The sequence below is a fragment of the Peromyscus eremicus genome, chromosome 6, assembly GCF_949786415.1.
Source record: "Peromyscus eremicus chromosome 6, PerEre_H2_v1, whole genome shotgun sequence".
Lineage (NCBI taxonomy): Eukaryota > Metazoa > Chordata > Mammalia > Rodentia > Cricetidae > Peromyscus > Peromyscus eremicus.
The window spans coordinates 60,955,722-60,980,443 of record NC_081421.1 but is presented as its reverse complement, the minus strand read 5'-3'; the positions used below and the strand labels follow the sequence as shown (position 1 = coordinate 60,980,443).

The window sequence follows — 24,722 nt, the reverse complement described above, 5'->3', positions numbered from 1 at the left end:
GTCAGTTCTGTTTTGCTGTTTCCCACCCCCCCCCAAATGTCAAGCAAAGTCTACAAAAATAGCAATTAACTTTTAAAAATATTTTGCTTGTTCAAGCAAATTTAAGTTACATTCAGATGTGACAGCTATTTCTATAGAATGATGCTCAGAGTCCTTCCTTGATCAGCCTGGGACAGAACCAAGGTGCATTTATCACCATCAGTATCGGGTTTGGTACTCGTGATGCCAGCGGTTGAAGTCGTTGTAAAACAGAACGATGCTCCCCGAAGCCATGCCAGAAATGATGCACCTGCGAGGGATGGAGACGGGTTACAGGGCTGTATTCCTGCTGCCCGGGACGCTTTTCTTGGTGACTGACATGTAGACCCAAGTCAGCTTGGTGTATGGGGCACTGGTTTTGACACCACAGGGACCATCTATGGTCTGTGAAAGGGACAGATACCGCAGACTATCATTGAACTGTGAACAAAATCATTTCCACAGAGGGAGCCTGCTGGAAACCATCTTCTAGGCGTCAGAGTCGGGAGAAAACCCACGGAGCAGTTGCCACTGGAAGGAGCACACAGTCAAGGGCCAGAGCTAGCGCTGCTGGCAAGGCAGAACTGAGAACAAGGGGGCAAAATGCTGCCCCTTTTTAGGGTGGGGGAGGGGACTCTAACCTCTGGGTAGAGACCTGGTCCTTGTAACCCAGGGAGCTGATGTGGTGATCACTGGAGACAGGAGCGGCTTGTTCCCCTGTCCTGAGAAAGTGATGCAGGGACAGATGGAGACAGCCAGAGGTGGCTTTGCTCCTGAGCCCTTTCCCTGCAGAGTTTGGTCAGGGCCGGCTCTTAGGGAGTTATAGTCAGTACCTTCCTGCTCTTCTTACTGAAACTGGAATCGATCACTATGAAGTTGGGGAAATGGGGCAAATGGCAAGTCCTCCCACAGCCAGTCATCACATGTCAGAGATTAAACCTGGCCAAGTGGATGAAGAGGAATAACCCGGAGGAGTGGTGTACAGGCTATTCAGCTGAAGAACACATGGGCTGAGCACATGAACAGATGGGCAAGCAGTAGTAGGAAGAGAACTTAAGTGGCCCTGATGTCTGGAGGCCTTAAGTCAAAAGCACTGTGGCAAGAGACAGCACCACTAAATGTTACTACAGCACAGTGAGCATCTGAGCCCCAGGAACGATGTGCAGCAAATATTCACAGAAGGAAGGGAGAAAGAGATGGTTCTCCAGTCAGTTACAGGCTTTAATACCCTACTTTGGAAAACAGAGAATAACCAGACAGATGGATAAGAATGTCAAAAATACCAAAAGCCACACAGACCAAACACCAAGCCAACAAGAGCAAAATACACTTGTTTTGCGGTGCACATGGAACAGCCTTTGGGAAGCAGCAATATCAAGTGTTGTGGATTTACTGTGAAGTCGTGCAAAGTGACTAGAAGTCACTAACAGTGAAAACTGGAAAATACATAAGCATGGACATTAACAGTGCATCTAAGATCAAACAGAGGCCACACTAACAGGACAGCAAGGGCAGAGAGAAGAGGAAGGCTGTAGCTAAAACACATTAGAAAAGACACAATCTTACAGACCTAACTTTAGACCTTAATGACCTAGAAAAAGAGTAAACTGAAGCCACAGCTAGAACTTTTAAGAAAATAGCAGGAAGTCAGAATGGACTTCCTGAAGAGATCTGCAAAACTGATACAACCTGAGCTAAAGGGAACATGAGAGCTTATGAAGAATATTGCACACCAACAAATTCAGTAGCTCAGATGAGGTATAAAGATGCACTTAGTAAAGAAAAGCTGTAGGCCACGTGATATAGTGATCCTACCACGAATTTAAAGGAAATTATCACTTTTTTTTTTAAATTCCTCCAAAAATTTTTAGTAGGAAGAAATACTTCTGGTGTTTACCATTTTCCTGATACCAAAGCCAAACAAGCCAACACTAAAGAGCATTACACACCAGTATTATTTTCTGGATGGGTACCGATGCCAATCGCCAGGAAACTAAACCCATTAATGTCTCATAAGGATTAAAGACCAGGCCTATGAGGTTTTCCTCTGGAATGTAAGGGCAGTTCAAGGTGTAAAATATATCCAAAAGCATTAATAGAATAAAAACCCATGTGTCAACTGCTGCAGGAAAAGCACTTGACAAAATTCAGTGTCTTTTTTTACTAGTAAAGTGGGAATAGAAATAAATGACCAGGTGAGAGCATTTCTGAAAACCTCAGAGCCAACATCCCACTAAACGGTGAAAAGATGGATTTCTACACCATCAGAATAAAATAAGGATGCCCACTTTCACCACTTTTATTCAGTATAATGCTTGATGTCCCAACATAGCTGCTAAGCAAAAGGGGAGGGTATTTAAATCGGAAAGCGAATAAAATGATCTCTGTCATAAGGTATGTGGTTTCACATGTAGAAATTCAAGACTCCACACAAAACTGTTAGTGCTTAAAAATGAACTCAGAAGTTGTGGGTATATAAAAATCAGTTGCTTTTTGGTTTATGTTTTAAAGACAGGACCTCGCTGTGTAGCCCAGGCTGCCTTGAACTCACTATCTCAGCCTATAGAGTGCTGGGATTAGAGGTATATACCATGATGCCCTGCAGCAATTCTATACACTAATAATCCAAAAGTGAACTTAAGAACAATTAACATTTGTAGTTGCATTAAAAAGAATAAAAACTTGGGCTGGAGAGATGGCTCAGCAGTTAAGAGCACTGGCTGCTCTTCCAGAGGTCCTGAGTTCAATTCCCAGCAACCACATGGTGGCTCAAACCCATCCATAATGAGATCTGGTGCCCTCTTCTGGCCTGCAGGCAGACATGCAGACAGAACACCATATACATAATAAATTAAGAAATCTTTAGGAATACATTTGACCAAGGAGACAGAAAGCTTATACACTGAAGACCACAAAACAGTGCTGGAAGAAACAAATGAGTTATGTCATGTGTGTGGACTGGTCTTAGATATGTTAGATATGTTAATACTAATATCCCAAAGTGATCAGCAAGTTGCTGCAATCCCTGTCAAAATGAAATCTTTCATAATGCAAAACTCACTCTAAAATTTATATGGAACTTCAACCCCAAATGGCCAAGAGATATCCAGAAAAGGGGGAGAATTTAGAGGACTCTCCAAAAACTCGTTACACCACGGTGTTGTAGTGACAGAAACAGCAAAAGTAGCTAGCACACACTCCTGAAGGAGCACACTGTCCAGGAGGAAAGGATGTAAGTGCATGCAGATTGCAGTGGGTCCCCCCCACCATAAGTGAAACTAACAATAGAGCGAAAACCTCAATACACTGAAGCGAGAAGAAAACAGGAAAACATTCATGACCGGTATTTGTGGTGATTTCTTTTTTTTTCTTTTTTTTTTTTTTTTTGGTTTTTTCGAGACAGGGTTTCTCTGTGTAGCTTTGCGCCTTTCCTGGAACTCACTTGGTAGACCAGGCTGGCCTCGAACTCACAGAGATCCGCCTGGCTCTGCCTCCCGAGTGCTGGGATTAAAGGCGTGTGCCACCACCGCCCGGCTTGTGGTGATTTCTTAAGAGATATCGAAAGCACAAACGACCAAAGACAGAAAATGTAGCTCATAAAAGTTCCCCATTTAAAGAGCACTGATGAGCGTGAAGACAACATGGACTGTTTGTGAAACTGTGAGAGCGGGTCACAGCCGCTGAGAGAGAGGAGGAGCATGTGCAGTGCTGGTCAGAATGTAGAATTGTGGAGCAGCTCAGGGATTCTCCAAGATGTTAGTGACAGAATTACTATATGACCCTCCAGTTCCACTCCTGGGTATAGACCCAGAGGGACTGTAAGGAGGGACTTCAGTGGGCATTTGTACACCACTGTTCACACCAGACCACATACACATAAAAAACCCCCAAGGTGCCCACACACAAAAGGGCAGACAAATGGAATATGCATATAACAATATAAGAAAAAAAAATCAGGATTCTGACATAATACAACACGAAACCTGGAAAACTTGCTAAGTAAAACAAGCCAGCTCTAAAAAGATCCTGTAAGTTTCCATGTACGGAGGTGGCTGGAAAGGGCAGTTTCATAGAGAAAGTAGGATGGATGTGAGCAGGGGCTGGGGATAAAATTGGGGTGGTGGGGGAGGTGGAACTAGGTGAGTGGGTACTTGGAATGATGGAAAATTCTGTAGACTATAGAGGGACAGTGGTGGCAGCTGCAACAGGCTGAATGTACTTTATGCCATGAAACAGAATATCAGAAGTAGTTCAGGTGGGAAGTTTTATGCATATGTTGTCATAACGAAAATCTGCAGTTAACAGAAATGGCTATATTTTAAGTGTACGTCGCTAGAAAAACAGTGTCCTCCTCAAATTTACAACTGTAGAGGCTTCAGGACATTAAGTCAGATCTCTCCAGAGGTGGACATCAAAGGTGTTCACAGTAAACATTTGACAGCCCTTAAAGATCTTGTTAAAGACATAGAAAAAGCTGGGGCTGAGGAGATGGCTAGCTGGGTTAAGTTCCTTGGTGGGCAAGTGGGGCCAGAGTTCCGATCCCCAGCACTTACCTTTGGCATTGAAGAGGCAGAGATGGGATCTCCAGAGCAAGCCAGGAGCTAGCTCAGGTGAACTAGCAAGCCTTATGGCAGGCAGTCCCTGAGCCTTTGTGGCTTAAATCCTATCTCTTTTTGAGAGCCTGGTTTTACCTAAGAGCCATCAGAAACTTACACTTCGTAAAGTGTGCTTAGAAACTCATGGATTTGTTAGCTCTTTGGATTGTGTAGATGGCTCCGGGACTCCACCAGCCCTAGGTCACTTCAAGTGATTCCCACCAGTCTTCAGTGCTCCTGTGATAACAGGTCAGGATTCTGGTGTCACCTACCTCTGGTCGAAAGAAAGGGCCATGGCCCGGATTCCAGCATCACAGCCTGGGTAAGCAAAGAGCTGCCTGAGGTCCGACACCTGCCGCACTATAACCACTCCGTTGTCTCCTCCTGTGAGTAGGTACTGCCCATCTCTGCTCAGCTGCATGGCCTGTGAGACAGCAACAGTCAGTGCTATGACTAGTGACTGCTACAGCAGCCCGGCTGTGGGATGGCAGGGTGGCTGGGGCAGAAGTGATCCCTAGTTCTCAGGACACAGAATTATGGAAGGCCTGCCATTGTTCAGAAGTCAGGACACGGTTAGGCAACACTACAGTGTTGTGTGTTTTGCTCCACAGACTCGGTTCTACAAATCCTTGGGAGGATGGGCTGTGGATGGGACCAGCACGTGGATGTGCTCCCTGGAAGCACGTCCATCTTGTATGATGAGCTAAGCCACTGCCTTCCCTGACCTAGCCAAGGGGAGCACAGGCAGCTTCTGCACCTTCCCTAGGCCTGCTGGGTTTTGAAGGTAGTGTGTGTGGGGGGATGCCACTGAGAGCCACAACTCCCGTAGGAGTTAGGCCCCAGGCTGCCAGTATTGTAACCTACCTCATGGTCCGCTTTAGGCTATGACTAGTTTCCTACCTTGTTGAACAGATAAGCTCGGCTTGAAATCTGTGTTCTGATTCTGTAATATTCCTCCACTCCCTAAGAAAGCCTGTGGGCCGAATGTGATTTTTTTTTTGAAGTGTGGTCTCATGGAGCTCAGGATGGTCCAGAACCCTATGTAGCTGAGGATGAGTTCTGAAGACAGCCTGAGTTCTGGGAGTTCTGGCAAGCACCCGCACACCTAGGTCCTTGGACAAGCTGACAGGCACGCTATCAGTTGAGCTATATCCCCAGCTGCATTATTATATTTTTAATTGTTGAGACAAAAATTCCACGTTTCATGAGTATTATGGTTCTTAGTCTAAATGCTCATCCAAAGGTTTGGTCAGGACTCCGGACACCCCTCTGCCTGTGGCCACTGTCATGACAGCTGAACAAAGTGCATGGAGTCCTCAAAGCCCCGGACAGGTGCTTTCCCCTTGCAGAAAGTGTGCCCACACGACAGAAGGCCCGCTCTCCTGCCACAGCTCCCCTGTCCAGGTCACAGGCTGGCCTTCCCAGAGCGGGTGGCAGAGCAGCCAGCCCTTCGTCCTTGCCCACAGTGGCCACGTCACACCGACTGCTGCCCTCTGCAGACCAGCCTCTGCCTGCCTTTGCACCCCTAACGTCAGCATCAACACTTTCGATGTTGATTACGTGACAATTTTAAAAACTAGAGGAAAGAAAGGACTGTTTGCTATGTATTCAGTTCACATGGATGCCAACTGTCAGTAGTCCACAGAAACACAGACACACATCTGAAAAAAAGTATGGGCGACAACTCTGTTGCAGCTTACATGTTCTCAGTCTCATTAACTAGATACATAGGATTAAGAGTTTCCAACGTGACTAAAAGTCATCCTGCCCCATTCATCACAAACCGCAGTCTCGGGGGTCTGGGAACTGCAGCGGAGACCAGAGCATTACCTGAGACTCTCTTCTGGGTAAGCGCTGTATTAAAACAAACCCAGCAATCTCAGTTCTTTGTTCTGGTGAGAATCTCTAAGCCTGTCTGTGTCTGGAACGAAGTGAAATGAAGACTTCAGATGCACAGCATCTTCAGAGCATCTTCATCCACCTGGTGCTTCCCAAGGTAAGAACCACTGTCCTAGCTTCTCTTCCAGGGAACCATTACCCTCCTGTGGCATGTGAACCCCACAAGTACCTCCTGTGCCACGCCCCTCCATGCTGCAGTGCAGTCTGCTCACCAGCTCCTACTCTAGCCCTGTCTTCAGCTCTAGAGCTCTGCAGGAGCCCCAGGAGTGCTCGGACTCAGCCCTGGATCCCAAGTGTTTTGGAGGGTGCTACGGCCGCACTGGTGCTTGAGGACACTGGCAGGCCACAGCAGTCTGCTGGGGATGCCCACATCCTAAACCAGCCTGGGATCAAGAGAAAAGGCAGTTCTCGTGGGGGAAATGGTGGCTAGACTTTATGATGTAGCCTTGCTGCCCTGGAGGGACTGCTTGCTTCAATCAAAGCTCTTCATTACAGTACTGCAGAGTGTGCAGCCAATGCACGGTGAGCTCTTTAAACCCAAGTGCCAGTGAGCAACATGACATCAGAGCAAAGACGGGGGGAAACCCTGAGTACTGTGCACGCTGCCAGGCTGCCTGGTATGTCAAATGAGTTTTGGGTTTGGGCTAGTGGCAGATTCTTTTGATTTCTGGATACTGGGGGTTCCAGCCTGCAGTCTCCCTGCTTTCCTCCTAAGGCAGTTAGCTGGGAAAGTGTCACCCTCTGGAGCTAGCTCACTTTAATCACAGGGTTGCCACTTACAAGTTAGGATGATAAAGTACTGGCATGCTGGGGAAAAGCAATGGATTGTTTAGGTCTAAAATCCAGTGGGGAGTTTCACAGGGGGAAAAAAACCCGATGGCTTCGGGGTACAGGGGAACCTGTGAGTGTGAACAGGCCACAAGAGCCCCCTGCTGCTGCCTGGAGGCTCTTCCCAGAGCCTCTGGTCTAACTGGAACACCACAGAAACTATTCTAGCAGTGAACAGCTTCAAATTATTTTTACAGATTTATTAGCGTAGCTGACAATATAATCGCAGCTCAAAGTGACAGATTATCAACATTATTACTGCAAGGAAAGGAGGCGAGGAGAGGCCGCTGATGTGCACTTGGCTTAAATGGCAGATTATGGGGAATAAGGGAGAAATAAAAGCAGAGTGGTTTTGCCTGTGCACATGCGTCTGACGTGGAGGTAACTCTTGGACAACCAGCAAGTGAGAGGGGAGAAATGGCCACTGGACCAAGAAACTGGAAGTCCCGGAGCAGCCGGGGACCTTCAATTTTGGACCAGTGAGGCCTGTGTGCAGAGCTGCTCACCACTTCTAGACCTTGGAGTTTCCTTGGGAGGAGAGGTCGTCACATTACGCCTGGGAGAACTGCATGGAAGGCACCCAGGGGTAGAGGGTATGAGGGACATGTGCAGAAGCGGTCTACAGCACTCTCTGAAGTGCCCGATTGCTGCCACCCCAGTGTCCTTGGACATGGTCACATGCACCTCCTTTCCCATCTTAGAAAATGACAGGACACCCCAGCTTTTCCCACGCCCATAACATACACAGCAGCCTGGAGATGGGAAGGAAGGGATCTTGAAAAATTATCCTGAAAGAACACCCTGGCTCTCTTCCTCAACCTCTACTGCTTTGGAAGCTGGCCTGAGGAGCAAAGCAGGACCTGGGCGTCCACTAGCTTCACATTCTGTACAGACAGAAAGGGAAGTGGTTCCTGTCATCTGATGCCCAGCTCTGCAGCATGCCAGGGCAGCCATCAGCTGCTGAGCCCAAGAATGTACAATCCTTCCAGTGCTGCCCTTCAGATGTGACCAGTTTTCGGTAGAGTCTAGTTTAGCTTTGGTGCACGGTAAACCTTAGAGAAAGAGAAACAAACTGCACGAGAACCACTGAAAGCCATCAGGCTGGCTTCACTGTGGCCATCTCCCAGGAGCATCCACTGACTGATGTCCCACAGCTGACCCGATCCATGACCCTGTCCTCTAAGTGCTATCTAATGGTGTCCCTTTGGCATGGGAAAGAGGCCCCAGCTGTCCAAAACTAGGTTTCTTCAGTGAGCTCTGTCCCTCTTCCCAGTCACGCTTCCCAGTAAAACTGGCAATCTGCGGAGCCTGTGGCACTCACCCTTATGTGGTCATCGGTCTCCATGGTGGCCTGCAGCTTCCCGTTCACGCTGAAGGTGCAGAAGCAGCCGTTTTCATAGAAGATGACACAGTGACCCTCTCGTGACGCTTGGATGAGTTTTGGCTTCAGGCAGTTTTCAGGACCCTCTAAAGTCCTTAACAAGTCTCCATTCATGGAATGTATGAGACATGGCCCTTCTGGGAAGAGGAACAAGAAGCAAATTATGTAATGAAAACAGACATGGTGGGCGGTGTACTTCTGTGGGAGGAGTGGTAAGTGAATGGAGGGAACTAGACATCAGCTGGGCTGTAGTGCCATGGTACAGCTGTACACAGCCTCAGAAAGCTGTCCTGTGTCAGGTACTTTGCAAAATCCTGTCCTTATGTTGACCAGCTCTTGCTTTCCACTGGCAGGTTAAGAAGCCAAGTTACACATACTCACTCCCCTCAGAGCCAGGAAGTTACTTTATAAAACTCATTAGGATGCGAATGGGGAGAAGCTAGAACTCCAAAAGGAAGAGTTCCCAATCCCAGAGCAGCTTCATGGGAGGCTGGGATGCAAATGCTGCTGCACCCAGGCACATGGGGTACCCGCTGCACCCAGGCACATGGGATACCCGCTGCACCCAGGCACATGGGATACCCGCTGCACCCAGGCACATGGGATACCCGCTGCACCCAGGCACATGGGATACCCGCTGCACCCAGGCACATGGGATACCTGCTGCACCCAGGCACATGGGATACCCGCTGCACCCAGGCACATGGGATACCCGCTGCACCCAGGCACATGGGATACCTGCTGCACCCAGGCACATGGGATACCCGCTGCACCCAGGCACATGGGATACCTGCTGCACCCAGGCACATGGGATACCTGCTGCAGCCAGGCACATGGGGTACCTGCTGCACCCAGGCTCATGGAATACCTGCTGCACCCAGGCACATGGGGTACCTGCTGCACCCAGGCTCATGGAATACCCGCTGCACCCAGGCACATGGGGTGCCTGCTGCAGCCAGGCACATGGGGTACCTGCTGCAGCCAGGCACATGGAATACCTGCTGCACCACACAGCCCAGCCAGAGCAGACTGGGTCAGTGCTGATGCAGCCGACCAGAGCAGCTTCCACCCACTCCTCACAGCTTTGATTTTGAAATGGAGGCCCTGATAACATCTTCTAATCTCTAAATCCACACTGGGTTCCTTGGCCACTATTAAACTGAGTGACCTTACTTCCTCATGCCCCTAAATTAGCAAGCAGTGACTTCCAGTACTCTCAACTCCCCAGGGGCACCCTAGGCTGATGAGCCCAGGGCAGGAACTGCTGAACACCACCCCCAACACACACCAGGGCTGTTCTGTTTCTACTGTTTACTCACCATATGCAAAGGAAAGGAGACCCAAACTGTGTGTAAGTGTTGAGAGATGGGGAGGACGGGGGTCTGTGCCCTGCCTTACTTTGGGCCACACGGAATCATTGCCTGCTCTCCACATGGCTACTGGCAGCATGCCTTTGCAAAGGATGGCTCTCTGCTTTTGTTGGGCACCCCAGAGGTAAACATTTTTGGTGTTCTCCAACATAAACCCCAGCCATGTCTTTGTTTTTGCACAGTTCCAGCGTACATGAACTTGTTACAGCTCGCCAGCCCCACAACCACACAGTTCACATTTCAGTTATCACAGCAATTGTATAAAGCACACTTTGGAGCTAGCTCTTCAGTCCATGAACCCTCATGTTAATAGCAGCTGAGCATTGTGGGGAGCCCCCAGATCACAGTGTTCAAGGCACATCTGTAACCAGTATCTGTTGTTCAGCTCACACCCAGACAGCAAGCATGGCGGCTGTGTTGCCTCCTTGTTTCAGTGATAACCATATGGCATTTTATAAAAGTAGATAACCAGGCTGGAGAGATGGCTGAGAGGTTAAGAGCACTGACTGCTCTTCCAGAGGTCCTGAGTTCAATTCCCAGCAACCACATGGTGGCTCACAACCATCTGTAATGAGATCTGGTGCCCTCTTCTGGCCTGCGGTCATACATGCTGTATACATAATAAATAAATCTAAAATAGTAGATAACCAGAAAAGGGTACTGGTCAACAATGATGAGCTTCAATAGAGAATATAAATGGAGTTTTATGTAGAGAGAGCAGAGTCAGCTTCAGATGTTGCCAAGACACTAGATACGTAGCCAGGAAATGAACAAAGGAAAGTTGTTGGGGTAACTCGGCAAAGTCTAACAGGACTGATGATGTCCAGAAGAAATGATACTTAAAAAAGCCTCCCATTAAGGGAACTCTAGAGGGTATTTCATGACATCTAACAAAAGAGAAGTGAGAAGCTGGCACACACAGAAGAAGACTGGCAATTCCCCAAGGCACAGAAAAGATGCTTAGGCCCCCAGGACAAGTGGTGTGCACTGTTCCTCTGTTCCTGAGAACTGTTTCACAAAGAAATTAATCTGCATGGCTGAGTTTGTTTTTAGTTTTCAGTTTGTTTGCTTTAGAGACAAGGTCTTACTATGTAGCCCTGGCAGGCTGTCCTGGAACTCAATGTATAGGCCAGGCTGGCCTTGAACTTGCAGAGATCTACCTTGCCTCTGCCTCCTGGGTGATGAGATTAAAGGTGTGTGCCATGCCTGAATATTTTTGAATGTTTTGCTAAAAGTTTAGACCATGGAAGAATGATTTTAAAAAAATCCCCACTGAGACAGTGTCTTAGATAATTTTGTGTGATTTCTGTTTGCATGGCATTTTACTATGCAAAGCAAGGATGATCTGTAATAGTAGTTAATTTTAAGGTTTAGATACAATTTAAGAAATCATATTACTTTTTCACTGCTTTGACCAACTCCACTTTTCAAAGCAAAACTTTAAATATTTACTCTGTTAGCTATACTGCTACAGTTCAAGCCACAGATATGGTGACTCAAATAATCTGTGTTCTGAGGTGATAGACATTCTCTGTGCTCTGTCTTCAGCATAGCAGGGTGAGAGATGGGCAGACTTATGGTGGAGGAAGAGGCTCTGACTGAAGACAGCTCCTTTGCTGGAGGATCCCAATGTGATGCATGTGCTCTTGGAAGGAGCACTTGGACTCTCTAAACCAAACACGAGATAGTGCTAACAGCAGAGCACCCAGCAGACCAGGTCCTTTCCACTCCAGTGTCTGTCATTTCAGAACTGCCTAGTCCTGAGATCCGGAAGTTACACAGGGCCAGGGGCTGCTGAGGTGACTTAGCAGGTAAAGGGACTTGTTGCTGAACCTGATGCCCTGATTTCAATCCCAGGGAACCACATGATGGAAGGAAAGAACCAACTCTCACATGCCATCTGATCTCTACACACATGCTGTGGCTTGAATGCAGGCATACACACAATACAGGTGGGGTCAGGATTTCCATTCAGCTCACTGGAGGTCAGAGAAATAAACACATACACAAAGATGCTCCTTGTTCCTGCTTCATGGAGAGAACACTAATTGGCTGCTGTCTATAGAGTATCTTAAATCCTTTAGACCAGGGAGCTAAAACCTGGCTTTTGGCCCTCGTGAGAATGTTCTGGTCGTATGTGGACCTCTCTAGCCCATCCCCAAGCGTAACTATTGCTACTAAGGAATGTGACTTTTAATTCATTTAATTTTAGCTAACTTACGTTTAAGTAGCCCTGTGTGGCTACCGTAACAGTCTGGAGCTTTAAAGAACAGGAACCAATCTCATTTCTGTTCACATTAATAGATCCTAAGAGCAGCCAACACTTTGTACAAACCACAACTTTACCTTGAGACCCACTCAACACCAGGCCCAGCTCAGCGCAGACGGCAGCACAGGTAATCTCATAGTCATGGCCCGTGAGGATGGCCCGAGGGGTGGTGGTTTCACCTTTATCAAGGAAAAAAAAAGACAAATCAATCCCAGTGTACAAAGATTAAATAACTTGGTGTCAATTATGATCTATGCAAAAGCTGCAGAGTTTTGAATTTGTCCAAAATTTATTTTAGGACTAGATCCAAACTTTGCTAAGAGTTTGATTCTGAAGTCTATGTTTCTGAATTTCAAGAACCCTTATTTGATTATGTAGCACCACAGTACCCCCCCCCCCCAAGACCACTGATAGAGCTGAAATAATTTGTTCCCAAGGCTGATCTATGCCAAGCCTATATAATCTGAGATTCTGTCCAAAAATTATTACAATGAAGCAAATCAAAACGAAAAGCAAGAACTCAGGCTCAATTTACATTTCAAAGAAAGGTCTCCCTGTCTTCTCCATAGTCTACTGCAACTCCCTAGCAGATAATCGGAAGTGGGGTTCCGATCTCCAAGCAGCCTTTCTCTAAACACCCAAGAGCTGCGTATTTTCTGATGTGAATTTCTCACAGAGTACCTCCCTCCCCACATTCTCATCAACTAGTAGAGCATGACGGACCCCTGTGTAATTCTCCTGATGGCGCTGGGTGGTTTGGAGGAAAGAGGGTGGAGGAGAGGGAATATAGTAACGGAAGAGAAAAGCAACTCTCTCTGCTCTGTGAGTAAAAGTCCAAACTGGCCACAGCTCAGAGAAGGGCCACAGCCACAGGTTTCGGTTGTGACTTAACTTGCACCACAAGGACACAAGGGATTCTGCACTTAGCCAGAAGTACCCTATTTAAACTAAACTCAGCCTCTACTTTCACAGTCTGAAAGACGAAGCCTCTGCAGACAACTAGCAAGCGGGATTCTGTTGGCACTCTTCAATGACCCAGGCTAGCCCATATCCCTAGAGAAGGAAAGCAAGATTTCAGCTAATAGACTAATGGGCCAGGGACAAATGGAAGCAGGGGCCTGGTTTCATCTGATTTCAGGTTGGGTATATATAGGAGGAACATACCTAACTTATTAGACTGTCTACTTGATATTTTCCAAACAAAAAAGAATCTTTCAGAGACCATTTTTTTTCTCCTTAAGTCCATAAAATTTTTTTTTTGGGGGGGACCTTCAAAGAAACAAATGATATAAGCCCATCTAAGTTACTTAATTTTGTATTAAAAATCATGAGATTTAGAAACAAACATTCTATGTTTTAAGAAGTTAATATGTTAGCCATCATTCATGGCCCCCTCCATAACCCCCTACTTGTCATATTCTAAATTCCACAAAAATAGCATTATGTTATTCTTGAAATTACTGTCTAATTATATCTATTGGGAATGTTTTTTTTAAATCAACCATTAAAATCATTATGATTTAAGGAATACATTTTCAGTATGATTGTTCCTTTTTTGTTTCCATAAATTACAAATGATTTTAATGGTGGTGAGATTTGTGTTTTAACTTAAATAATCTTTCCTCAGTGGAAAGTGAAGTTTTGAAGGAAAATAAATGAAAAATGAGAGCAATTTACATATAAGCCAAAATAAACAAAGGACAGATGGGTCATGGAGGGGCCAGATGATATCTTTAGGTAGCCAATGCTTTTTTTTTTGTTTCTAGATTTAAGAATATTTTCTCAGGAGCTTAGTGAAGGGAGAAAGGGAAACTGATCTCAACTATTTTCTTTTTTAATGTAAGAGATGAACTGAGAATAATCTAGAAGTATGAAATCAGAAGGTAGGAAACCTCAGAAAAGAGGTTAAGTTGTAAACGTCCTCCTTTGCAAACACAATTCACTAGTCTGTTCTGCTTACAAAATACTAGCTTCCCAAATGCAAATATACCACCTCGCTTTCACTACGGAAGTCAGAAGATACACGTACAAAATATCGCCAGGCTAGAAAAGGTGCTCTCCTTTCCTCGGGTCTGATCTCTAAGAAGGAGTGCTGAGCACGGGACTTTGTTGGCGAAGTGTTTCCTAGTCCAGGAAACAGGTTAGACAGTTCAGGAAGTACGAAGGGGGTGGCAGGGAAGCCGGAGAACACAGGCTCGAGTAACACGACAAACGGAACGCGTAAGGGAGAGCCAGGCCACTTGCTGCTTAGAGAGCTGGATTTACAGTCAGAAATAACAACAGAACACAAGTCCAGCTGTGCTCAAGTTGCCTCATGTATAGGAACAAACATGTAAGGCTTCTGATTCCCAAGTCTACTACACAAAAGAAGAAAAGCCATTTCCAGCTTCCTTATCTGAAGTACAGACAGAGCATTCTTCACACTTTCTCCTTATCAAAAAGTATGTTCAAAATAAAACCAGTTGGATTTTTATAAGTCCCAATAAACCAAGGGCTTTAAATATTAATATTTCACTATTACCAGTATAATTCTAAGATACGGGATTTAAACGAAAGCGATGTAAACTGCTTGAGCTCAGCGGATATTACTGGGAATCACTTAGAATGAAATTAAAGGCGGCGGCGGGGGGGGGGGGTCATCGGCGGCAGAACACTGGTTCTCTAAGGGGCTAGTGGCATCTCTCATTTCTCTTTAGATACACAGGCTACATCACCTCCTGGGCTCTAGAGCAGCCAGGTGATAGCAAAGAGAAGAAAGGTAAGGCCCCACTGTATCTCTGTGAAAAGCCAAGAGCAAATGGCTCTGGTTATAGGCCTCCTGTCAGCTCTGGGGCTGCTCCTTCTGGCCACTTGTCAGCTCCAACCAGGATGGTAGGGGGGCTATCAGTACAGACAAGATGATTCCGCACATGCATTACATTTCAGATTCCAAAGGCATTACCAATCTCACTGAAAGAACAGGGAAAGTCTTCAGAAAAATGCCAGGTTAATTCTTTTGATAAAAACCTTCACTCATTAATGGATGCCGACAGTCTGTACCTCTGCTCTCTCTGAGAGCAGGATCTAGGATCTGCTGAAGCCTGGACCATAAAGCACCACAGGTCCCCTTAAACCCTTTAAAGTCTGACTGTGTGAAAGTCGCCATGGCTTTCAGTAATGCTGGGGGAAAATTTATCTTGTTGGTAGTTTAAGAAGCCACACTTCAAACTTCTTAAAGAAAAATGAAAAGAGAAAAAGGACAGACTTCCAGGACTGCTTTGAAAAGCTGGAGCGCGTACTTCAAAGGAAGGGTCTTTGTGTGAGAGCAGTTTTATGACTACTGATGCAGATCCTACCAAAGCTGAAAGGGAGACTCAGGGCATCTTTAGGGATGGCCTTAGAAGAAGATGAACAAGCCAAATGAGATTAAAGACAGCCCAAAGCCTGCCACAAAACCCAGGCACGCAAGCTCTACAGATGTGCTTTTCTCAGCACACAACAGCCAGTGCCCCGGGAAGAGTGCAGGCCTTGAGGAGCCCAGCGGAAACACGAGGAGCTCCAGGACCCTGTCAGTGTGCACACCGGGCCTGTCTGCAGCCACGAGCAGAGTTAGCTTAACACCCTGGGGAGAGGGATGCATTTCTGTATTACTACATGGGTGTCTTATCCTCCTCATAACATTCAATATTTTTATCAAAGGGAGTCTGAATTTCTTAGAATGTCATATCTGAAAGAGGAAAAGTAACTCCTGTACTGCCTTGTTCATAAACAGCAGATGAGAAAGACAATTCCCAAGATTTACCTCCACTAATGTAAAGGAGATAACTAATTCGTGTAAAATACACTTTTTGGCTATTTTTTGAAGTGCAGGAAGGTCTTGCTATCCTCTGCATCACCGCCCCAGTCCTATACAGTGAGGCTTTCGGCATGTGCAGTGCGGGCCTCATGAGGGCTTCGTGGGCTGCAGCAGGCCCACAGCACGCTGCACTCTCACAGCAGCTACATGAACAAAGTGGGCTCTGCATGTTCCTGCTCTCAGTCGTAGAAGTACAAAATGCCTTCTTCCCACGAATGCCAAGTGATGGCTCCTTGGTCACAAGTCAACACATCCCGCTGCTCACTTTCTCATTCCCTCACTCTGGCATTCACTTAGCAATGTTTACTGAGGCTGCGGGTATTCTGTGACACACTGGAAAATAAGGACAGGAATACAATATGGCCTTTTGTTTGAAAGTGACTTGATTTACAATGGTCACTGGTGTCTGAGGGTGCAACGCAATGGTACAGTGCTCAATAGCATAAGGCCTTGGGGTCAATCCCAACACTGCAAAAGCAAAACATCCGAAATCAAGTTTTTCCTATTTTACCAAAATCCTACAAATTGTAAATGATTTTAAAAGTTAAAACCACCACTGAAACTCAAGCACTTATTACAAGTGTTTTGCATGCATATTCTGCATTTAACATTAATTAACAGAGTCTTTAACACCAGTGATACAGTTTTCCACATTGGTAAAATCTCGTGTATCTAAAGAAAACCAAAATAGAATACGAAAGTTGATTTTGTTTAAACAAACAAACAAGTCACTTTGGATCTAGGTATGCTTTAAAAAAAGCATAATGAGGTTTTAAGCCTAAGTATTTAAACCTCCAAAGTTAGCCACTATGGAGGCTACACGGTTGCTTCCCGGAGGTAGGTGCTTGTATTCTACACATACAGCTTGTCTATTAGCTGCTGTTGATTAATGAAGAACATTCACGTGAGAACCAAAGACCTGGCTTTCTCATGTGGCTCGCCACAACGGCAAATCAAGAAAGGAAATGGCTTTTGCTGATAAATGTTTCCTTTATCCCCTGGTAAATGTTTCTTAAACCTTTCCATTAACTTCCCAATTTTTCAGTGGAAATTCTATCTCCTTTTAATTATGCACAACTAAATTATTTGAAATTTGTCCTAGTCACCCCATCTTTATCACCGTCCCCCAGCATCCATCATGGTCTTCTGGTGTGGTTAAACATACAGACTACAGTCAACATGGCCACAAGTGCATCAAGAGTGCCACATGTACCAGGAAAAGGTGATGGCGTCTTCTGTAAATACCACTACCATTACTAATGTAAGGCCAGCCAAGGTCGGGGGAGTCAGTCTAAGCTCTTGCCTCATAGCATATCTTTTTTTTTACAGTGGACTCCTCTTCTAAGCCTATGCTAACAGTGAGTTTGTACGGGAGATTCTGTAACACTATCCTAGGGAATAGGGTACGGTGAGTGGTAGAATACACCGCAGCAGGAGCAGGCGCTGGGCTCAGTCCTCAGCATGGAGTGTGCCTACATACACACGAAGAAAGAGGAAACCCAAACCTCACAAGTTCTATCATGACACACACTGTCACAAGAAATCAGTGTAACAAAACTGTCTTTTGACATCTTTTGTAAATACTCAGTGCTTCCATGATAGGTTTCCATCAGATTCTGTACTGCTGATAATCCAATTAAATCTAGTAAAAAACTGTAGTACAGTTTAACGGTTAAAAAAGAGGCCTCTGGGGCTGTACTCAGTGGCAAGGCATAGGCTTAGCATGTGTGAGGTCCTAGGTTCCATCCCCAGCACCATAAACAAAAGCTATGGCCAAGTGTCTGAATTTGAACCCAGACTCCAGCACTTGCCCACTAGGGGTTCTCTCAGTTTAAGAGTGTACACGCAGCTCTAGGTGGGAGACTTGGGGGCTTCAAGGCAAGACAGAAGACAAAAATCTTAATGTCATAGTTTCTCCATGTGTTATCCATAAAGACAAGGGACAATAAAAGAAGTTTTCACACAAGGCTATCATAAGAATAGTGTTAGCTGGGTGTGGTGGCTCATGCCTTTAATCCCAGCACTCAGGAGGCAGAGGGCAGAGGCAGGTGGATCTCTGTGAGTTTGAGGCTAGCCTGGTCTACAAAGAGAGTTCCAGGACAGCCAGGGCTGTTCTACAGAGAAATCCTGTCTCAAAAAACCAAAGGGGGAGGGGGAGTGTTAATATGCAAAATGTCTACAAGTCTTAAGCACCCATGAAATATCCACCCAGCAGTGTGTGTGTGTGTGTGTGTGTGTGTGTGTGTGTGTGTGAGAGAGAGAGAGAGAGAGAGAGAGAGAGAGAGAGAGAGAGAGAGAGAGAGAGAGAGAGAGAGCACACTCATGTTCTCACTTTTTCTCAACTTTTATTATCTGATTTTAGGCTGCATAAGTGCCAGTTAGAGATGGTTCTTATTATTTTTCTTCCTTGAAAAGGAATAATACACCTTAGTTTCTCAAAATTATACTCTGATTTCTCACATTTTGCCTTGTCTCTGATTTTTCAACTTTCCCCAACAATTCTCACACCTGTGAGGAGCAGAAAATGCAGATAAATTTCCAGAGTCAGGTTTATTTTCCAATTTTAAATATCTCTGATTGTCTCTCATTATCGAGTATGACATGCTCATTATAAAATGTCCAGGTAAATTAGTAAATCATGAGGATGATGAAAACTTGCTTCCTAGTCCTACTAACTTGAACTTTTCTGGCCTTTGCCTGACTATGATTCCTGTTTTTGTATTCATTCATACACACGGGCTTTTAAGCATATGCACGTAATTTAACAGTATGTATAAGACATAATATAGATAGTTTGATGATTTTTGCACTTAGCAGTACAGAGAACATTTGCGTCCATGTCCATACCACACACATGCAAGCATCTTTGATAGAAGTTACACAGTTCTTCAGCTTGTTCACGCACTATCCTCTACTGAATTACTGTGCTGTTTTTCTCCTCCTCTGAGACTCCTTTGTTGATTCTCCAGAGTGGGATTGCTTGGGCTTAGGCTCTAGTTCATCTATAGCTCCTGCACTTAAATGCAAGTATCTAAAGTAGACACACAAAGTTTACCTACACAGAAGGCACACACCTTTAATCCCAGCACTTAGGAGGCAGAGGCAGGCAGATCTCTGAGTTTGAGGACAGCCTGGTCTACAGAGTGAGTTTCAGGACAGCCAGCTCTACACGGAGAAACCCTGTCTCAAAGAATCAGAAAAAAAAAAAAAAAAAAAAAGAAAAGAAAAGAAAAAAGAAAATTGATGAGGTGAAACAGTGTTCACATTTCTTGATATCCAACATTGAGTTTTATGAATATAAATTAAAAATTTTAATCTGTTTATACTAATTACACAAATCATTTAAAATTCTTTTTATTGGGCTGGAGAGATGGCTCGGTGGTTAAGAGCACTGACTGCTCTTCCAGAGGACCCGGGTTCAATTCCCAGCACCCACATGGCAGCTCACAACTGTCTGTAACTCCAGTTCCAGTGTACCCGACACCCTCACAGAGACATACATACACTAATGCACATAAAATAAAAATAAATAAATTCTTAAAATTCTTTTTATTGTCATTAGTTTTTGTTTATTTTTTAGATTGTAATTTAATTACAACATTTCTCCTTTCCCTTTCCTCTTCCTAAATCCTCTTCCTTACTCTCCTTCAAATTCATGGCCTCTTTTTCATGAATTGTTACTGTATACAGATATTTATATACACATATATTCCTAAATATAACCTGTTGAGTCCATACAGTGTTATTCGTGTACATGTTTTCAGGGCTGACCACTGGTACTGGACTACAGTTGGTGTGCTCTCCTCTGGGTATTCCCACCACTCCCGTTCACAGCTTTCCTCAGTGGCCTGTAGTTTTTGGTAGGGTGAGGCCTCATGGGCTTCTCCCGTCCAGTTTGGCATGTCCACTGGTGTCATCCTTGTTTGGCTCATATTTGGGCAGTCATGTTGGTGAGACTCTAGGGGTGTAGCTTCTGATACTACAAGGAGACACACTCTCACAGCAAAGTCCCTGATATTCTGGTTCTTAGTCTTTCTGCCTGCTCCTCTGCAATGATCTTTGGGCTTTAGGTGTGGGATTTGGACTGGGCTCCACAACTCTGAATTTGGAGTACTTGGAGTTTTCTGTAGCAGTTTCGGTCTGTTGACAGGGTCACACTATGTAGCTTTGGCTGGCCTCAAACTCATAGAGACCCACCTGCCTCTGTCTGGGATTAAAGGTGTGTACCAGCACCTGGCCCTAAAATTCTTTTTAATGTATCTTCCTTATTGTAAGGTTTCTTTGTTAAATACATGTAAGTTAGGTACTTTGAAAGCCATACAGGGTTTTCACATCTTTAGCTATTAAAAACATCTTGGTCTGTTCTGGTATAATAATGGTGCACGCTTTTAATCCCAGCACTTGGGAGGCAGAGGCAGGTGGATATCTTTGAGTTTGAGGCCAGCCTGGGCTACATTGTGATTTCCTGGACAGGCAGAGCTATATGGTAAAGACCCTGTTTTGAAAACAAAACCAAAACCAAAAACGAAAAGCCTTGGTCTAAGCCATCCCAAAGAAATAAAGTAATCTTCTCAGTTCCGGAAAATTACAACCTATAAAGAGAACACTAGAATACCCCCCAGTTAGAGAGTTCAGCTATAAAAGGAACTGAAGTCCAGAGAACTTTTTTCTTCATTTCAAAATACTTCAAGGGGCTGGAGCGATGTCTCAGTGGTTTAGGGCATTTGTTGCTCTGGCAGAGGACCTCAGTGTGATTCTCAGCACCCACACAGTGGCTCAAACTCCAGTTTCAGGGAATCCAATGCCTCCTTCTGACTTCCATGGGCACATACATACATGAAGACAAAAATACCCATACATATAAAATAAATAAATCTACAAAAACAAAATCTTCCGATCCTAAAACTGAAGTCTGACCAAACCTACTAGAATGTAAGAAAACTTACTTTAAAAACCAGTGGATAAGAGACATGCACTAATATATCTAAGTAGGCAATAACAACAAGCTGGGTGTGGTCTTCACACCTGTAATCTCAACCCTTGGGAGCTGAGGCAGGAGGATTGTTCTAGCCCAGCCCAGACTACTGGGGATCCTATATGAAAAAACAAGTAAATCACTGAGATAACAACAATCAGAAAACCTATGATATAATCAATTCTAAAATTTGTTAATTAGCGCTATAAAGTAGTGGTTCTAGCATATGAAAATTAAGGCAACTAGAAAAAGTAGGGTAATTGTTGCTTTGTGAAAGAAATAATTAGAAACACACAAATAATTTCATATAAGATGGCTCTTCGTACAACTTCAGGAATATCTACTTGGTAATATAAGGTACATATACATGTAAGGTCTCATGGAATCTTTCTAATGAAATGAACCTTTCTGAAAGGTGGTAACAATCAGTTTACTCTTGGCTCAGAGGTCTCTAAATGCATACTTAGTGAAGCTTCAGTAATGCCACACTCCTGGGGGAGGGGAGGTGCACTGTACATATTCCAGCAGCAGCAGACAAATCTTACTTTAATATGTAAGAAAGGGTGCAGGACATCACTTACAGTTTCTCGGTAATATTTGGCTTCTGAGTGTCTAAGAGTCTATATAATGACAGTCAGTCGGTAGTATGTAGTCTCATTAATTTGAGCCATTGTTTGAAATTACAATTCCTATCTTGAGCATGAGGTATGTACAACTTTATTTGGGGCTGCCTCAATGTCTACATATGAAGATACTCAGTTTCAGTTTGAGGGCATAAATCAGTTCCCCTGTCCTCATGTTTAAGTGGCTACAGCCCATAGGATGAATGGTCGAGTGATTTTTTCTCTGTAACCAAACAAGGTAAATAAATGTGATATATTGGCACATCACCCCACTGCTCTGCATATGGTGAACATTAAGGTTGTATTCGTTTGCCATATGAATATAATTCCTTTTACCACATCTACTATTAGCTACAAGAAGTAAATACAGAGTTGTTTTGCTGGAATTTGAGGGCCTGCATTACATCACAGAGCACTAAACATCTTGGACCTTCTGGAGAATTTCATAGACATTTTTAATGTCACCTGAACCTGAATACTGCCAACATACTGCTTCAAACCTGTACTTTAAATTTTACAAGATTCAAAGAAAATACAAGAAAAAAAGAAGGTGGAGCAGTAGGCCAGGAAAGAGCTGGATGCAGTCTGAACGAGGCATATGTAAGAACCGGTGTCCTCGACAAAGAACCCGGTCCAGCCTCATCCCTCACATAAAGGCCACGTGCCTCAGGCCCTGCTTTCACATACAAAACAGTGAGTATTAGGAACCTGACATTAGGTATTATCTAAACAATTTCTGCCAACTGTGACTTACTGAAGACCTGAGTTTATCTCCTGAGGACAAACTGTCCTGCTTTGTTCTATCATACAGATACTATGCTTTCCTTAAAATTGTTTATTATAAAGTCCCAATTCCAGGTTAGGGTGGGAGAAGAACAAAATGATTAAAAAAAAACTTACAAGGTTCAAGACATCGTACATATCCTGACATTTGAGACCCATGAATAATAATATATCACAGGCAATTAAGACAAAACACAACAGTGTTTCCAGGCCAGGTCTTTCCCGTAAGAGAGCATTACGTCTCCAAGTGTGGCCAGCAGATGGCACTCTAGGCTACCTACTTACAGAGAGGACACTGCACCACAGCCGCCAGTATTTTGCCAAGACAAAGAATAAGGATTTATCAGTAGCTTTAGTAAAACGTATTAGGCCTTATGATAAAAAGGACATAATTCCTAAATACATACATAAAAATATACATATGCATAAGCACATGTGCATGGAGGCAACCAGTAAATAACTCACACCTGGACATGTTACGACACCGCTTCTCTTACGGACTTGATGAGTAGTCTATGTGTGTATCAGTGGTATTTATAGTCATAGGGCAAGATCATTCTAAATTCATTAAAAAAAATTTAGAATGCCTTAAAGTTGGAATTCATTTTTAATTATAGCAGGAATGTCTCATTAGGGTGATACTAGTAAAATTAACAACAGTAGGATTTACGGTAATGACTTACATGACTGATGAGAGTATAACAAAATGAAGTTTTAGACAGAGAAAAAGCAGGGCAGCTCTGGAATACAGTACTTTAAAACGCAGCTCTGCAGTCTGTTAGTGCTAGCCTTATGGTTAATAAAATCGTCTTTCTAATTAACGGTGCTGAAATATTCTTAAAGAACAGAATCTTGTTATTAAAAAAAAAAAAAAACCCACAAAAAACTACCCCCTTCCCCATGAGCCATAGACGCCATTCCTATAAGGAGAAAGCTGACATAGATTAGCATGTCTGATTGCAAAGAGGGAAAAAAAAATATGCCACCTTTCCATCAAATCAAAACCAGAATGCAAGAATGTTAAAGTACTTTACTGAAATAGTGCGCACACAAATCTATGCGACACCCTCACAGTCGGCAACCATTTGCTCCAAAAGCTAATAGACTGTGGCTGTAAAAAAAAAATTTCCTTTGAAATCTAAAAGTGTTGCGTAAGTGGTTTTTAAAATCCAAGTTTATGATTTATTAATGTAATATAAAATAGGGAATAAATAATAACAGTGTTGTATGTTTTTAACTTGTTTATATAAGTACGATCATGTCAAAGTTGGAAGTGTTTAAATACCAATTTAGTGCACCGGAGGAGCACATTTTCTCTGGAATTTGGAGGCAGATAGAGTCAGCACTGTTCTGAAGGGAAAATCTTCCACTCTTGGAATCTCAGCTAGGACAGCAGACTGGGGAGAGGTAACAAAGGGCCGAGCTTTCTGCACAAAACACCTTTCATTGAAACTGTCCTGGTTAATGTTACAAAAACCATCCACAACCAAGTGGAATACTGTTTTCAGCCTTCTCCTCACTGGGGAAGCTGCATTCCACAGCAGATAACCATCACAAGACAATAGAGCCAAAGGTGAAAAACGGCCTGTCTACGGAAAGCAAGCCTTCGGCTGCATAATCTAGACAGGGTTCATAAAACATCTGCGTCATTTTTAAAGCCCCAAATTATACTATTTATAGGTTTCATCCAAGTTGAGTTAGCCTGATTTTTATGCAACTAATATACATATTAACACTGTATAACATTAGGTTAAAATAGTTACACGGCTACCAACTTTATATATAACACCAATACCAGATTTAAAGAAAATGGTATTTGGCTCTTGCTTATGACCTTTGCAAATAAAATCACTAACCATTCCTGTGATTTTAAAATTCCAAATCAAGTTAACTAGCTAAAAGCACTATAGGATGCAGGAAAAGCAGCAGGTTGCCCCGGCCCCCCTTTTCTTCTTTTCGAGAAAGAGTCTAAGATCAAAGATTGGAAGTTGAAGGACTCCTGTGTATTTACAGGCCGTCCTACAAGTGTGTCACTGCGCGGCCGCTCTCACGGGCTGTTCCTGTGGTTCCAAGAGACACAATGCAGGCCGGCAGGAGCCTGAAGGCTCACAGGCGCTGGGACTGGGGCTGCTCACAGCCTTCGCGG

The 24,722-nt window shown here is 44.2% G+C and overlaps 1 protein-coding gene across 3 annotated transcripts in view; it reads right to left on the bottom strand.

Annotated features, from left to right (window-relative positions):
* Window positions 1-65: 65 nt before the first annotated feature.
* The window catches only part of Lrba (LPS responsive beige-like anchor protein), a 561,905-nt gene continuing 537,248 nt past the window's right edge, over window positions 66-24,722 (bottom strand). For 2 of the 3 annotated variants that reach the window (XM_059265567.1, XM_059265565.1), the window contains exons 53-56: window positions 12,438-12,539; window positions 8,662-8,858; window positions 4,886-5,037; window positions 66-289 (exon numbers count right to left, since the gene is read on the bottom strand). In XM_059265567.1, the coding sequence (XP_059121550.1) occupies window positions 199-289; window positions 4,886-5,037; window positions 8,662-8,858; window positions 12,438-12,539 (542 nt within the window). In that variant the 3' untranslated portion in view covers window positions 66-198. The remainder of the gene's footprint in view (window positions 290-4,885; window positions 5,038-8,661; window positions 8,859-12,437; window positions 12,540-24,722) is intronic. The other variant, XM_059265566.1, reaches the window with a different exon arrangement.